Raw genomic sequence first — 16,911 nt, 5'->3', positions numbered from 1 at the left:
AAAAACAGCCCTATTCTATCTCTGCAGAACAGTAGCAGTAACGCAAATATTCCATTACAAATTTGCAAAACGCAAAAGGGCTGAAAATAACTCAGTTAAACATAGGAAATACATCCAAAGAAACAGCCTTACTTGAAAAAAAAATGATACTTCAACACAACCAGTGTATTGATGTGTACATATTCTCATTAAATAACACATTCAAAACAAGCCTAATCATGTCAGTCTGTGCCATAACGGTCATCACATAGGCTGGCTCCTTAAATAAATAAGGCAAAATGATCCAAAAGGTAATTGTGCGCCGTGAGGTTCCATTTATTCATTTTAATAAGGCAAAATTATCATATAAAGCTAGTAGTGGTCCTTAACATCCCTAAAAAATACTGGTCTCAAAGTTTGGGTCAAATCAGGGAACACTTGAGGGTCTACAAACAATTTTATCTTCTCTTCCAGTCTACTCTGGATTTTTTACTCAAAAATCTCCTGCTCTTAGGCGAGTTTTTCCCCCTATGCCTATGCATGCTGTGATGAATGTCAAGCTATACACTGGAGGAGTACACCCAACCACTGAGCAAGCATACTTGATGTAATTCAAGAAGAAGCAATGAATATCTACAAATGCTTTTTATAATACGAATATGTAAATATAAACTAAGCTAAATTACAGGGAACTCCCAACAACCATTGGATGGAGGGCCAGACAGTTGCATGGGATGGATCAACAGTACTTACAACTAGCCAAAAGCCCCCCCCCCCTCACTGATCAACTACAGTGGTAATAACAACCACTATATTTCATAAAAGGGACCTGCATAGGAATAAACAGATCCCCAGTACGTAATTACAAAACAGAATAAAAGCAAGTAGCTGAAAGGCAAAAGGAAGAATTTAGAAGGCTATTTCAGGAAGTATCACAGTACCAAAGGAAGGCCAAGTCCTCAAACCACTATCTTAGGAATAATACTTGGTTAAAGTGCAAACTGGAGACCCAGTGGTTACTGCATAAATATCTGAAGCAATGACATCTTTTGAAAACAGTCACAGCTTTAGTGGAGTGTCCTCTGGCAGAAGCACATTCTTGTAAATGGTATGCTGTCTGAGGCAAAGGATGTTTAACAAACAAACAAATAATAAAAAAACGGTATCTAACAGTGCTAGTGATGGTACTCACACTACTTTATTTAACGAAGTGCCACGAAGAAGTGAGCGTTTGGCACAGAAACACAATAATAATAATAACAGTAATTCTAATACTCCCCACAATAATTCCAACCAGGTTTTTCAGTTTCCCCAAAACAGGCAAGGGAACAGGATCCCGTACCAACAACAACAAGGATGAGGGAGACCAAGGAGATAACCTTAGCCAAAGATGTTATAGAAATACTGTTGTCAGATGCAACAAGTGAACATTTTAAGAAGCCCTACAACATCATAAAGAAATCTAATTTTTCAATATTTAATTACACAGAGATTTGTATTCAGGACACACACTTTGAACTGTTTACTAAGGGGTTTCAGTTTGTCCCAGCTAGATCTATGGATGTTACAAAGAGTATACTGGAACTCAAGCTCTTTACTAGACAGTTAAATTTGAGCATATTCTTCAAAGGTCAAGCGTTACCAGAAGAATTGTTTACCAGAGCAAGTGTATTTAATCCACCGATGCACCCAGTAGTGAAGATATTTGAAGAACTGGTAGAATCAGATATAAGAAATATTTATTACAAAACCAACAACAAATCGAATAACTTGACCTCAGAATGTTTTTCGTTAATAGAGCAGTTAAAAAAGGACGAAGTCAGGGTGATGAAACCTGACCGGGGGGGGGGGGGTAGTACTCATGTACAAAAATGACTATGAGGAGAAAATATACAACATGTTGCATGACACTGAACAATATAGTACTATTTCGCTAAATGAAATCAACATAGCGTATGCAAAGATAAAATATATTTTACAAGACTATTTGCTTCAAGGTGCCATTAATGAAAAACTGTTTAATTATTTGTTTGCAAATAAGCCTCTCACACCAGTCATTTTTGGGATTCCAAAAGTTCATAAGGCTCTTCACCCCCTAAAATTCAGACCAATAGTAGCGGGTGCTGGGAGTACCACGGAACCCCTAGGGAAATTTGTTGATTTAACCTTAGAAGAAAACAATAGCATCAATTAATCATATTTGTAAAGACTCATGGGAGTTTCTTAAGAACATTAAAAATGAATTCTTTTTGGAGACTGACTACATGGTTACCATCGATGTGGTTGAATTATTTCCCAGCATCCCGCACGACATTGGTCTGGACTGGTTTAGCCAAATTTTGACTAAATATTCAGGATTAGGCACAAATATCAATCACTTACTGGTAGAGTTTATGGAGATTATACTACATAACAATTTTATCTATATTAATGGGGAAATTTTTAAACAAAGAAAAGGTGTGGCTATGGGCACACCTTGTGCCTCAGCATACGCGAATATTGTCCTGTTTTTTTGGGAAAACACATATATTTTTACCACAGCTTGGAAAAACAATATTATACATTATCAGAGATATTTAGACAATATTTGCATTCTCTGGAAGGGCAGTAATGAGGATCTCCACAAATTTTTAACATTTATTAACAATACCACACATTTTTTTTAAATTTACATTTAATATAAGTGAGAGCAGCTTAAGTTATTTAGATGTGTTGCTTACTAAAAACATGGATTTATGTAAGTTCCAATCACCAGTGTTTAGGAAAAGTACATTTTCCAACACATATTTGCATTTCAGTAGTGGACATCCCTTCTCACAAAAGAAAGGAATTGTGAAGGGACAATTTATTAGGGCATCTCAAATGTGCAGCACAGAAGCATTATTTAAAAAAGAAAGTATGTTATTATCCAACCTATTTTTTGAAAGAGGTTATCCTAAACACTTGATTGAAAAAATGTTGTTGGAGGTTAAAAGTAAAAGAGCAGACATTTACCACCCACTTCTAGGATATCTCACAGAGGACACCCCTAATAGAAACAGCATATCCCATATGGAGCACAATAAAGCATTTATACATACTTACAACAATGATTCACTAAAGGTGAAAAATTCCATCTTGAAATATTGGCCAATTTTAAGGTCTAGTGAGGAAACTAGTAAAAGCTTACCCACAAGACCAACATTTATAAATGCTAGAAATACCAACCTCAAAAATATGTTTGAGAAACAACAACAACATTCAAGAAGAACAAATGATTTAAGAATTGGTACATACAAATGTAACAGCTGTAAGCAATGTCCTTACATAACAAATGCTAACAGTCACTACATCAAAAATAGAAACTTTAAGGTTAAACCTGAAGCATACTTTAATTGTGCATCAAAGGGGGTTATATATTTGGGGGTAAGTTAAGCGTGTGGGGGTTTCTATGTGGGTAAAACAGAAAGGACACTACGAAGAAGAATTTATGAGCACTTATACGACATACAAAAAGGAAAAGAAACTAATGCTTTTTGTAAACATTCGGTAACATGTACCAGGATGTCTTTAAAGTTTATAGTGCTGGAACAAGTACCTTTTAACCCAAGAGGTGGGGATTGGGAGTCCACATTAGAATACAAAGAATTAATGTGGCAATTGAGGCTAGATGCCTCTAGACCACCCAGTCTGAATGAAGCCATCAGTATTAACAGTATTCTAAAACTAAGAAGAGCTAGATTGTAAATATAAATAGAAGATTATTTTGTAATGCACGTATAGACCATGTTACTGAGTACACTCAAAATTGGTAGACATACTTACATTTACCTATACTAACTTAACAATATAAATACTCCATTTGGGTATTTAAACAATTTTTATTAATATTATTATTTTTAGTTTTGACACACAATGATTCTTAAATAGGTTATTTAATGCATATTTAATATTTTACGATGGCCCAAAGCCATATGGAATTTACCACGAGGTGCATGGCTCTATAAACATTTTTTTACACACATTGTGTGATTTTGAAGTAGTCAACATAGAGACTACTTGACAATAAAATGTAGATGTCTTTATGTGTCAAGAAATATTGAATTAGATAATAAGAACATAAATTATTTTGAATTAATGAACAAGTGGTGTTTTATTTTATTTTAATATAAGCATTTAAATATGCTTATCATATCTCCATGTTTAAAACTGTGCATTTTTAAGAGCCAGTAAAAATTACAGGTTTTTAACATACTCACAAATAATACATATATAAAAAGTATATTTTTTTACACAGTTACTATTTTGCAAGGTAAAACATGAAGTATGTACATTAAAATATTATTAGGTTTATATTTTAAAGCATTTAAAATATAGCGACACTAATAAAACAAATAAAAAGTAATTGCCTTGTTGATGCACTTTCGTGTAGTAACACCAACGCTTAGATGCATAGTTTTTTAACTGAACAAGTTGCTTCTCAATGAAATTAACATTTTTAATCATACTCACAACTATATAATTACATATTTATAACATTTATATATGTTTTTAATACAGTATGATTTGTAATGGAATCAAATGATGGGTTTCTATCTAAGCAAAAAAGTTTTTATTATTTACAAAGGATTTTATATATATTTTGTATAAAGAACACTGACAAATGAGTAAACAACATAATGTGTTTAACGCTTTATACTAGAATGTACGTAAAAGGTTGTTGGAAGGGTAATATGAACAATTAATCAATTTATTAATCAAGTAGTCAGTTGAATTTAACACAATTGAGTGAAATTAATTTACGTGATGACTTGACTATATAAACATTCCAGATTGTGTTTGTGATTATCTTGAAAAAGCCTGACATGGTCTCAGGCGAAAGCGCTTGTGGATATCACGTCTTCATTTTTCTGTGTTTGTAATAAAGAAAGTTCTGTTATATTTGGAAGAGTTTATTGGATTACTTCTGGTCGTCTGCCTGTGGTACTTCACATTTTAAAGGATAATACAGATGTAAATTCACTTGGCAAGGAGGGCTTGCATCTGTCATACCTTCACTCCTAAAAACAAACAGCTTTTCTGTCTTCATAAACCAATTAACCTTTATTAGGTAACTAGTGCTGGGTCTATGTTTAACCATCGAATGTAACTTTCATAGAATGGCTAAACATCAAACCCTGTTTATTGACTGTTCATTCATTGAACGTTCATTTCAGCAAATGTGTGATACAGGCAAAGTAACTAGCTGCTAACTATTCCCTGTCGCACACACTGCAGTATTTCAAAGACCTTTTCCCACTTTAGTGCAATCTCAGTTAGTATATATAGTTAAGGGAGGTGTGGGGGATGATGCCACTCACCTGGTTGGGTTTGAAATACTGCGGTATGTGAGACGGGGAAGTGTTGGCCAAGTAGCTCCTTTCCCTGTCTCACACATTCACTAAAACGAACGTTCGATGAATAGGGTTCAATGTTTAGCCATTCAATGAAAGTTTCATTTGACGGTTAAACATAGACCCAGCTGGTGCTGCAGACCAATGGTGTGAGGGCATTCACTTTTTCCCAGCCCAGCCAATCTCCTTTTTAATGCTTGAATTAACCTATCCCATTTGGTGTTAGACTGGCTCTACCACCCATCCGACAGTAAATTGTACCCATAGTGAGAATAACTGGGATCATAACATAGATAATTTGAAGGGACCCACACATGAGATGACATGTTTAGCAGCTGCATCAATCTCAATTGGAAGGTTTGCATCAATATGAAAAGTTCATATGTGACTATAGGTTAAATGTGCTGAAGGGACATTTAAGCCTAGCCAATAACCTCAGGTTAGAATCAAACCCTGCACCTTGTGTTTATGAGGTGAAGACTTTAACCATTATGCCAAACCAACCAATAAAATGTTAAACTTTGTTTATTAAATGTCCATGCCATAGGAGAATGCTGTTCCAGAGCAGGAGATATACTATGTACCTCCAAACTGTTGTACTGATGTTGCAGAACAGGTTATATCCCTACAACAAGCATTTCTGATGCCATCTTACTTGTTGATGTGCAGTTAATCCAGTGTAGGGTCAGAGAATGCCTCGTGTGATGTTATGAGGTAATGCCATATGTGTCACCTGTGCCAGGGAGAGTAGGACAGTATGTGTACATATGCCAGCATAGCTAGCTGGAGTTTTGTAAAGAATTTTATGTCATTTGACTATGACACTGATATGTACAGATGCTTGTGTTAAAAAATATATTTGTAAAGTTACTTGCATTACAACTGCATCAACAGCAGGTCCTGCTGGACAGAAAAAATGTACGCATGTATATTAGGCTATATTATTGTAATTGATAAAATAAGTATGTTTATCAGAGTACCCTGGGAGGGTGGAACATTTGAAATTGTGTTACAGCTTTCAGACGCAGCCACAGATCTTAGAAAAGCTGTGTGTGTGTGTGTGTGTGTGTGTGTGTGTGTGTGTGTGTGTGTGTGTGTGTTGTACCACAGTCAGGTGACCAGAGGTGATGTCATCCTCTAACCAACATCTGGTTTCTTTGGAACTCTAGCAGCAGCACTTTGGAACCTGACAGAAAGATTTTTGACAGGATATGTATCTCACACATCCACACAAAGGCAGACATAATCTGGCTTTTGCTGTAGTAAGACACACAGCACACGTCAGCTTACCTTGCATTAGAAAGTACTCAGGGAACAGTAATTCTTTAGTCAGTCAGGGATATTTAATGAGAATACTTTAGTAGTGTTTTCTACATCTGTGAGAAACTAATGGTATTATCTTTTAGACCTCTGTGGTTGAAACTCTGTTTATTGTATTCAGTATTCTCCTGTTTTCTGTTTTATTGTTTATCATTTATTTATTTATTTATTTATTTTACATTTGTTGACCGGGCTAGTCTGGCTGGATACATGTCCTTTTTCAGCAGAGGCCCGAGGAGAAAAGCTCCACTAAATACTAAGTACATTACAAAATATTACAAATGTTTATAAGTAACAAATTAGAAAATCATAACATCACACAGAATGCAAGATAGATTCAGGAGAAGCACATTTCGATGAGCAGTTAATACCATATTAGCAATTTTACATAGAATGTACCTAGGTCGATTAGTACTGTAAAAGGAGAAGAAATAAGACAGATACTAATAGGAAGAGTGAAGGAGAGATGTAGTATGAGAAAGAAAAAGGTTATTATCATTAATTATTTTAATGCCTTTCATTGTGGCTGGTCCTTTAGAGAATACTTTTAACATTTTAAAAGTATTCATGCTTGCTTTAGCGGCTTTAAATTTGGTATTTTGGATACTGTGGACATAGATTGGGGGGGGGGGGGTGACTGGAAGAATTTATTAAGTATAAAAGAGCTGGTTTGGCAACTCAGACTAGCAGCTAATTTTCCACCAGGTGTAAATGATTCCTTGAGAATACTTCCAGCCATGAAAGAAAAATCTATGAAACTTTTAAGTATTTTAACATTTTTACATGTATTACTGTGCCTGCATTTTTAAACATACGATGAAGGTATTTAATATATAACAGTGTTCTATTTGTAAAAAGCTAAGTTAGCTTGAATATTAACATCCTGTATATTTAATATTGCTCATGTGACCATTTTACATATGACTTTTTTTTGACAATACCATTAGCTCAATTTTATCTATTATGTAACAAGTACTGGTATAAAAATGGTTCTTGAATTAGTGTGCTTTATTCTGATGAAGTCTTCTATGTGAAAGACGAAAGGGCTTAATCTTAGTGTGTTTTTACTGCAATAAATGGTGTTCATATACAGGCTTGTTTGGTGCGTTTTCCATTAAGTTCCTGGTCTTCTGTTATTCACACTGCACCAGATATTTGGATTTTATCTAAAGAAACTGGGGGGAGGGGTATGTTTGTCAATGGAGGGTGACCAAGGTTTAAGTTTTAGGACAAGGGATTTGATGGTAATAGGTTTGAGACAGAAAGGTGTGTTTACAGTTTCAGAGGGGGCAGGGAGGTGTTTGGAAGGTTGGAATGTTGGTCTAAGTTTGTAAGCTTGCGGATTGTATTAATGAAGTAGCTGTTCAGTAAGGTAGCTGTTTCTAGTGGAAATTTATTGGATTAGGGGTTGAGAGGTTGCCAGGGTGGAGGATATGAGGTTTGTGCTGATTCTGGGTGAGTGAGATGCAAGTTTTGACCATTAACATCTCCTAGAATGGTAGTTTTGTAAACTATGTTGTCTGATAGCCGTGCCAGTTCAGCCAAAAGTTCAGTCTTCATTTTTGAGGAAGGCATTCTGTGCAAAATATCCCTAAATCCTCATTTTAACTACAATAACTGATCTGGATGTGTAGACAAAGCTGTTCCCATGTCTTCCAACCTTTCATCTGAACATGCAATATACTCAAAATGGAATTAATCTTGCACAACTGAATCATAACTTGTTGAAATCTAGAGGCCTCCATAGCTTGTACGGATTTTTCTTTCTTTCTTAGAGTGTAACAAATCACAATAAAAAGTCCATTGTGCCTGGAGTGGAAGCCTGACTTTGTGACAACTCAGTTTCACCAAGATGAGTAGATTTCTTTCTTATTTTAGGTATTAAGACTCAGCACATATCCAAACTCAAAACTGCAGATGACTGCAGCAGTTCACAAAAGCAGAATGTTTCCAGCAAATTTGCTCATCAAACTCAGAGAGGGAACTATCATAAAACTTGTCTTACATGCTCACAAGCCTTAACAAGAAGCCGATCTCAGCCACATTTTTGAATGAAATAAAACAAAAATGAGCAACACACAGAAAAGCTGAAAACTAACAGCAATAAAACATTAGGCCAAGCTCAAACTACATGTGGTTAACTAACTCAATCTTTGTCCAGAACTGCATACCAACTGTCAAATAATAAAAGTACCTACTTGCCAAAATACTGCTCACACACACACACACACACACACACACACACACACACACACACACACACACACACACACACACACACACACACACACACACACACACCTGCAAGACAACAAACCCACTTCCTATTTGGGAATATGGATTCATCTTAAGATTGGTCAGTCACTAACACTAAAATGCTGATAAGACCTCTAGTGATCAGGTGCATACCAACCAACTTACTGTTTGCCTTCTGGGAATCACACCTCCTTGGGTGAACTTTCTTTACATGAATATTTATTTCACAGTCTGTCATGATGAAATAAATTATTCTATCAAGAATTTTTAAAATCAGTTTCAGATGGACAGATTGGATGTCTATTTGCTTAGAATGATGAAATGACTGCCTGGCTGAATGAGTGATAACCATTTTCTATGATAACCTGGGCATACCTGTTTACAATATATAATACTAATAATAACGCATTCATAATAATTGCATTTTAAAAAGTGATGGCTATAAACAGTAGATATAGAGAAAGGATTTTCATTCAAAAACCATTCAAGTTAGCTATGAGAAACTGAACCAAAGAGAAGCAATAGCAAACCCACAATAATGAATTACACAACAATCTACAAACCAAACTGAAAGCAAAATGCTAGTATGTAACAATTACAACTACTGATTAGTATGCCCGGAATCTACAAGTAAGACTAAAGCATTGTCAGCTATGAAATTTAGGCAAGGTCAATAGCTAATCAATAATCATGTGAGTGATAAACTACGTCAGTAGCTACTGTTAATGCAAAACCTATTACTCTAGCAACTTTATAAGGTTATAAGAGCAATATTAAAATCTGTCCTTGATTTTGGGCCTTTGTACGTCGCAACCATTACTTTTTGGCTATGTCCAGAATTCTTTGATGAGAGTTTGAGAAATAGGGTGTATATTACTTTATCGAATTTTTAAAAGTTCGAACGTCATACGATCGAACTTTTAAAAGTTCAAAAAGTGAAAAAATAAACAGAAAAAAAACCTACCTGACCATTTTAAGCAGGGGGGCAAGCCCTCCTGGACCCCCCCCCACACCCCGCTCTTTAAATATACCAACTCTGAGATCGCACTACAGTGCAGGAAAGGGAAATCTTCCAATTCCGCACTGTATGGAGATCTCCATTGAAATGTTCAAACTTTTAAAAGTTCGATGATATGGTGTCGAGCACATGACGTTCAAACTTTTAAAAGCTGGATAACGTAATATGTACCAGAGAAATATATGCACACTTCTTTCAAGAAGTGCACTAAGAAATCACCATTAATCTGATGAATTACCTTGGTTCTCCTTCATCTTCATGCATTTCATCATCTTCTTCTTCACTCCCACTGTATTCATATTCTGTCTCATCTAAATAAGAAAAGTTAAAGCACACAAATGAAATAAAGCACACTAATGACAAACAGCATATCTGCAGTTCACACATACTTTTATAAATCAAGTTATTTTAACACCTTACCATATACTGAATAAACAATAATGTACTAAAGAGCGTTAAATGATATTGCTTTTACTTTCATATTGAGATGCACTATGAATTTTATACATTTTTAAGTGTCATTTAAAATCTTACATTACAATAATCACAAAATTCATAATGTATCTGAAAAAAAAGCAGTTGTACTAAAAGGCAGTCCATGTCATCGATGGTATCTTATGGAGGAGATGAGGTTTCTGGGGCACTGGTTATAGGTAGTTTGCTGAGGTAAGACAAACTGCTGTGGAGTTATACTGGAGGAAACATGGGCATTGTCCTACATAGGATTTCAGAAAGAACATAGCTACTTACTTACCCCAACTCTCTTGTCAATTATCATCCCCCTTCAGGGTGAACGCTGAACATGATGGCCATCATTTAGACAACTATAAGGGGTGGTTCAAATCCTTTTTTCCCTCATGTATGCCCCAATCACCATGTACGTATACAGCAATATGCAAGTGGAGGGGGGGCATGCCCTGGGTTCACCATGGAGGCCATTCAGACACTTCTGCAAGAGGCACTCCTCCAAGCAAACCTACCCCCCCCCCCCAAAGCATGTGTGGCGGTTTCCATCAGGGATATTACAATTCACCATGTGTTCCCTAGTGCATCCATCTCCATCCCCCTGAGAGACAGTGTGCGAGTGAGTCAAAAAGGCCTTAACCCTTTACTATTTCACTTCCTTATCTTGCTCTGCCTGTGCTGAAATGCTAATCGATCCCCATTATTCTTGGTTAGAGTTAGGACTCTGTCTCTTTGTGCCAAGAAGCCAGGCTAACAGAACTACTTGGAAGCAACTGTGTGTTATGGGCATTAATTCCTGCTCCAAGTTGGATTTACTATACTTTGTGTGAGATGAACTAATAGAAAAGTTTGGGATTTTGAAGGCAACCCCTTAGGAGACAGAAATAATTATGCAGAATACTATATTTAAATTGACAGATAATATTATAAAGACTAAGCCAGTGAGGTCATGGAGAAAGCAGTTTTTTGTCAACAGGAATACAGAAAACAATCCAAGGATGGCAGGAAGTAAGTTAAGGAAACTAACAAAGGAACCATGTTACTGGGAGTACACAAGTTGGAAGGGAAAAATGACAGCGTGAGAAGAAGCGTAGCTGTTTGAATGCAACACAGCCGGGACTGCTGGTGGAATATAGATAAAGATACAGAGACAGGGAGAACTGAATTTAAGATCCGCTCCAGCAGGACTTTTAGTGGAAGTGAAAACAGAAGATGCTGCTAATAAAAAGACAGTTAGCAAGGCTTATGAAATATTATACATTCACTATAAGATTCAACTGAAGAAGATTAGAAAAGACTGGGATGGAATATCAGAATGACAAACTGCAAAGAAAAGAACAAGTGAAGAAAATATGTAAGGCCCTTGGGTATGCTACTAAGCCCAGAAGATTTGTATGGAAATGCTTACACAGGTATTGTTATACACTCCAAGTAAACTTCAGCATTTTTCCTCAAGCAGTGAGAGCAGATGTTGGTGATAAGAAGGGAATAAGAGATGCAATCTGGAATTGGCTTTTGGAAATGTGGCCATTAACTGGGTTTAAGACTCTCTACAGAATACCCTGATAATACTCTTAGGGGGATATGTTAGATTAACCAGGAAAACTATGCTATTAAGTTGGTGCCTTGGTTATGAATTTAAGACATGTTAAGGCCTTATTAGATTTAATATTATTAGCATGCAAAATAGCAATAACAAAAAAGTGAAAAAAAAGGATTAAAGCCACTGTAAATGAAGTACTGAACACTGCAAAGTGAATAAAAAGTAAGAGTGAGACAGGTGGGATCATAGCTTTCAACCAATCAGGGACAAATTTCAACTGAATCAGGGACAAATCCAGAGATAATCAGGGATACTTTTAAAATATTAGTAGTATTAACTTGAGACAATGACAAAAATAAGAGAAGGAAGACTGTGCTATATCAAGGGGCTTCAAAGGCAATGGAGGAGGAGAATAAGTAGGGGTCTTTGGTAAAGGGTGATCACCTCCTGAGGAAGGATAGGTCCTGGGGGGCGGGATACCTCTGGCCAAAAGCACTTGATTTGATCCACAAGACACAACATGTCATGTTCAGATAGGCTTCTAGTGGATTTCACGGACACGGCTGAGGTGGAGTTAGGTCTATCCAAAGACGGAGCAAACTCGGTGCCCACCTCGGAGGCCTGCACTGAAAACAACAGGGCTGTAAAGGACTGAACTACAGGTGTCTGCACCGAGAAAATCATCGGTGCCGAAGTCATGGCCTGCACAGATGATAAGGTCGGTACCAAAGTGGTTGTCGGCACTAAGGCTGGAACTGAAAAAATCTGTGCCGATAACTGATTGGTTGGTACTGAGAGGGTAGTCGGTGCCAGGTAAGATGTCGGAGCCAAAAAGGCAATGGGCATCGAAAAATCTATCGACGTCATAAAAGTCTGCATTGACTGGACAGCCGGTGCCGGTAAAGAAGTCTGAACCGAGGAGCCCCTCGGTACCAATACGGTAAAGGGCACGCTAGTTGGTGCCCAAGTCACAGATGGCGCCAATGGCCTCGGTGTCGAAGGTCTAGGTACCGAAAGTGCTGGAGCCAAAGAAGTCAAATCCAAACTGGAAAGCTTCGCTTTCTTGGGTCTCGGTTCCTGGTGGTCCCCAGCAGGGGACGAAGGAAGAGACTTGGCCTTTATATGTTCATCACTATTTTTCTTATGGGATCTTAGAGGGGTTGAAGCCTCCGACCCAGAAATAGCCTCTGAAAAAGGAGATTTAAGTAGCCCCTTCAATATTAATTTATTTTTTCTCTCAATCAACATCCTGTTAGAGAAATTCTTACAAATCCCACAGGGTGGGTCAACTGTTAAATGAGGCACACCCAAGCAACAGACACACAGGGAATGTGCATCTGAAGTAGGTAATTTATGGCCACATTCTAAATACCTTTTAAATCCTGGATTACCTTTTTTATCTGCCATGTTAGAAAGAAAGAAGGAAACCCAGAAAAAATACCAGCAATGGTACAAGAATTACCCGAAGGTAAAAAGGAAAGGGGGTTTACCAACAATGGTAAAAAAGAAATTACCTTCCAGTAAAGGGGAGAAAAGGAATTGAAAAGATTCAAAAAAGGATAGTCGCTAAATGCGATAAGGTAAGAGAAAACTATCTAATAACTTTTCTGTGAGAAAAGGCTGTTTTAGAATTTTGTATGAAGAAAAATATTGTACTTAGCTCAAGAGAAGTAGCTTGACACGACTGAATGGCGATGTGGCAAACGAAATCTGAGGTAACAGGGAGAGGGGGAATTCTGGGTAAGAGTTTTAGCTCAAGAGTTTGTAGCTGACGCGAGCTTGGAAGATGGTCGGCTCAGTTCCGAGGCTGGAACAGATACCCACACGTAAGGAATGAACAAGGATTAACAATATCATATATAAGGTTGCACTTCAGGCAGTACACAAGATTGCTTTGATGGCCATCCAACATTAATGAAGTGGGTAAGCTTTTGCAAAATTGGATCAGTCTTTGTATGGTCTCTTAGCTCATCAAGTCTCGTGGTAGAAAAAGTATGCATATCCATGACATGAAAGTCAAAACTTTCTGCATCAACTTGCTCTGTAGTATTTATGGGTGATCTGTATAAGGTATCAGCCAGATAAAGAAGTCTGCCTTTTGTATAGACCACTTTGAAATTGTACTTTTGCAATCTGAGCATCATTCTTTATAGTCTTGCTGAAAGCGGTATGCATAGGCTTCTTTAAAATAGTGACTAGAGAGTGATGGTCAGTTTCTATTTGAATAGCTCGGTCATGGTTAAAATCACGGCACTTCGAACATGCGAACACAATTGCCAAAAGTTCCTTCTCAATTTGAGCATACTGTAGCCATCGTATGCTTAACTGATGTGCTGATTGTTTTACTGATGTGCTATTTAAATGACTCTGTTGTTCTTTAGTATTCAGTCTGAAGAAGCGGTAGAAGTAAACTGTGAAAACACTTACTCTTTTATTTCTTATTTTTATTAAAGTTTTATGGACTTTACCGGCAGCTGTGTCAGACTGGTACTTATATTGTCTCTGTCTAAGGATATTACTGTTCCTCTGTACTGAGAATATATTGAGAATAATGTCCTTTCTGGTATATACATTTATCACAGCTGGAATCAGAACAATGCTTTCTCGCTAACAAAAAAGGGCTTAAATTCACAAAAACTTTACAGACAATCTGAAAGCCTGGTCTTTGCACTCGGTATCATATAGACTACTGAGAGGTGACCTCTGCTTTGCACATAAAATCTTAACAGATCCTGCTAAGTCGGACCAGTTACACATTCAGAACTCCAATGATTTCAGAAACACCACTCAAGGAACTTCAATCTCTTTTGCAGGACAAAAAGAACATGCTGGAGCTAAGTATCACAGAGAATACCAGTCCTATGGAACCAGCATCCTGTCCACATAAAACAGAATATTTCTCTTATTTTATTCAAATGTTACTTGGACAAATGGGCGTTTAACTGCAAATTCACCCTTGACTTACCACCAAAGGCCTTCATGAAAAGGAGAAATGTGTAAGTACCTAACATATATTTCTGCAGCCTGTCTTTGGAGATTCATATCGCAAAAAATAAGTCCTAATGGTTACCATTTAAACACAGACATACACAGATCTCATTGAGGAACAACTCTGCTGGGCCATAAACTACAGAAGAAAGTGGTATCTTGTTTAAATGTGAGGGGAGTGCATTGGCTAGACAGGAAGCCCTTGTGCCAGAAGGCTCACTTAAACACTGGGGAGAAGGGGGAGTTTGTTTTAGTAAATGGCACCAGCAGAAATGTTTCACCAGCTGCTTAATGTGTGTCCTATTGCTAAGTACAACATCAGAAATGGTTTTGGTTAATAAATGAAACAGAGTTAAAAGAAAGGAAAAATGTGTCATATGTTTTAAAGTCAAAATCCAGCCTTAGCACAGCACTTACTAAAATGTCGTATTTATGTTTTAAACAGACTAGACCCTGCCCATTCACTTCAAAGGGAAAGAAAAAGGAACCTAACAGTTGTTGAAAGCATGAACGTTTTTTGAACTGATACAATCCAGATGCATCACAAATGTAATATGATGCATTTCTAGAAGAATCTCATAACATATTACTAAATGAATCTAGTGGTTTCCTATATTAAAAAAAGCTACATAATCTTCCTGAGGTTACAGAAAAGCTGTGATGGTGAAATTATTATGTTCAGCTGATGCACTCCCTGAATATTCAGCCTCCTAGGCAAAGAAACCTTGCTGTTTTTCTGGCTTTTTACAAAAACAAAGGTGTTCTCACTATAGCTAAGAAAATAAAAAGTTAACATTATGTGGAAATGTTCAATATTTCTACTTCTCCTTTCATGGTTTCTAGCAGAAACCTCTAGTATGATTTTTGAACACGTCAGTTACAGCTTTGACACAACACATTCATCTGCACATAACATTGTATGTTATGAAAAAGTGACAAATAAATCAGTCCATTCAAAGTGACATCATTGATGTAATTTCTTCTGAGTACCAGAGCCCTGAAATTATAATTAGCTCTCTAGTGGTATTCTCTGGATTTATCTAAAATGTCAGTTTATAGATGTAACCCTTAACATAGCACCTTCGTAAATCTGACAGCTTTATTAACCTGACTATGCATTGTAGAAGACAAAAGCCTTGTGCTGACCCAAGTTCAATTAGTACCTCAGATGGAACAGCTAGAGGAAGGGAAAATGCAGCATTTTCCCGGCATGCCCATCCAAGAGAAGACATTTGGTGGCTCCCCAGCAGTGTTGGCTCTGCAGTTTTAAGGGGTAATTGAAGGCAGAACCAGACAGTTAAGCCTCAGATACTGGATGGAAGTGGCCAAAGCTGCTCATGCTTGAATCCCAATATCACTTGCAGGGTAATGTGTGGGACTGTACACTTTCCAGTTTGGGGAGCATTGGTTGCCCCTGTGGTGGTGTAGGTGTCTACATCACCAGGGGCAGGGTTATGGACTTGGAACAAAAACACCTTCATAGCCAGTAAACAAATGAGCGCTGGACCTCTCAATCTAGAGGAGAAGGAATAGGCAGCTACTTCTGTGATTTGATGGTCAGTAGGCACTGGGTTGAAAAAGCATCTAGAGTGAAACGTGACATCTGCATTAAATCACAGTTCAAGCTGGCAATGCTGAACATGTCTTACAGCTGAAGGTAAATGAGAGCTAAGTGCGCCATAAAATACCTGCAGAAGCATAAAAAGTCACACATAACGAGCAGACATTCAAATGTTTGTGCATACGGTACCTATTGCAGGGCAGCACTGACAGTGAGTCCTACTGACTGCCATCTCTATAGGAAGACAAATATGAGGGAAGAGCAGAAACCTAACTTTTTGTGCCCATGTTCTAAATAAAATTGTTGTAAGTTACATGATGTTATATATCTTTCTCTTAAGGACTATGATTTCATCCTGGTGTACATATTTCCAGTAAATTCCTACTGTTAGAGTTTCACTTTGTTCTTG

The 16,911-nt window shown here is 37.2% G+C and overlaps 1 protein-coding gene across 1 annotated transcript in view; it reads right to left on the bottom strand.

The window, feature by feature from the left end:
* Nucleotides 1–16,911, bottom strand: part of NRK (Nik related kinase) — a 2,110,367-nt gene that overhangs the window by 1,093,502 nt on the left and 999,954 nt on the right. The window contains exon 11 of the mRNA XM_044057244.1: nt 10,184–10,256. Coding sequence (XP_043913179.1) covers nt 10,184–10,256 — 73 coding nt within the window. The remainder of the gene's footprint in view (nt 1–10,183; nt 10,257–16,911) is intronic.

Source organism: Protopterus annectens, chromosome 15.part0 (genome assembly GCF_019279795.1).
Source record: "Protopterus annectens isolate FY-2018-M chromosome 15.part0, PAN1.0, whole genome shotgun sequence".
Taxonomy (NCBI): Eukaryota; Metazoa; Chordata; order Ceratodontiformes; family Protopteridae; genus Protopterus; species Protopterus annectens.
This window is presented reverse-complemented; position numbering and strand designations above follow the sequence as displayed.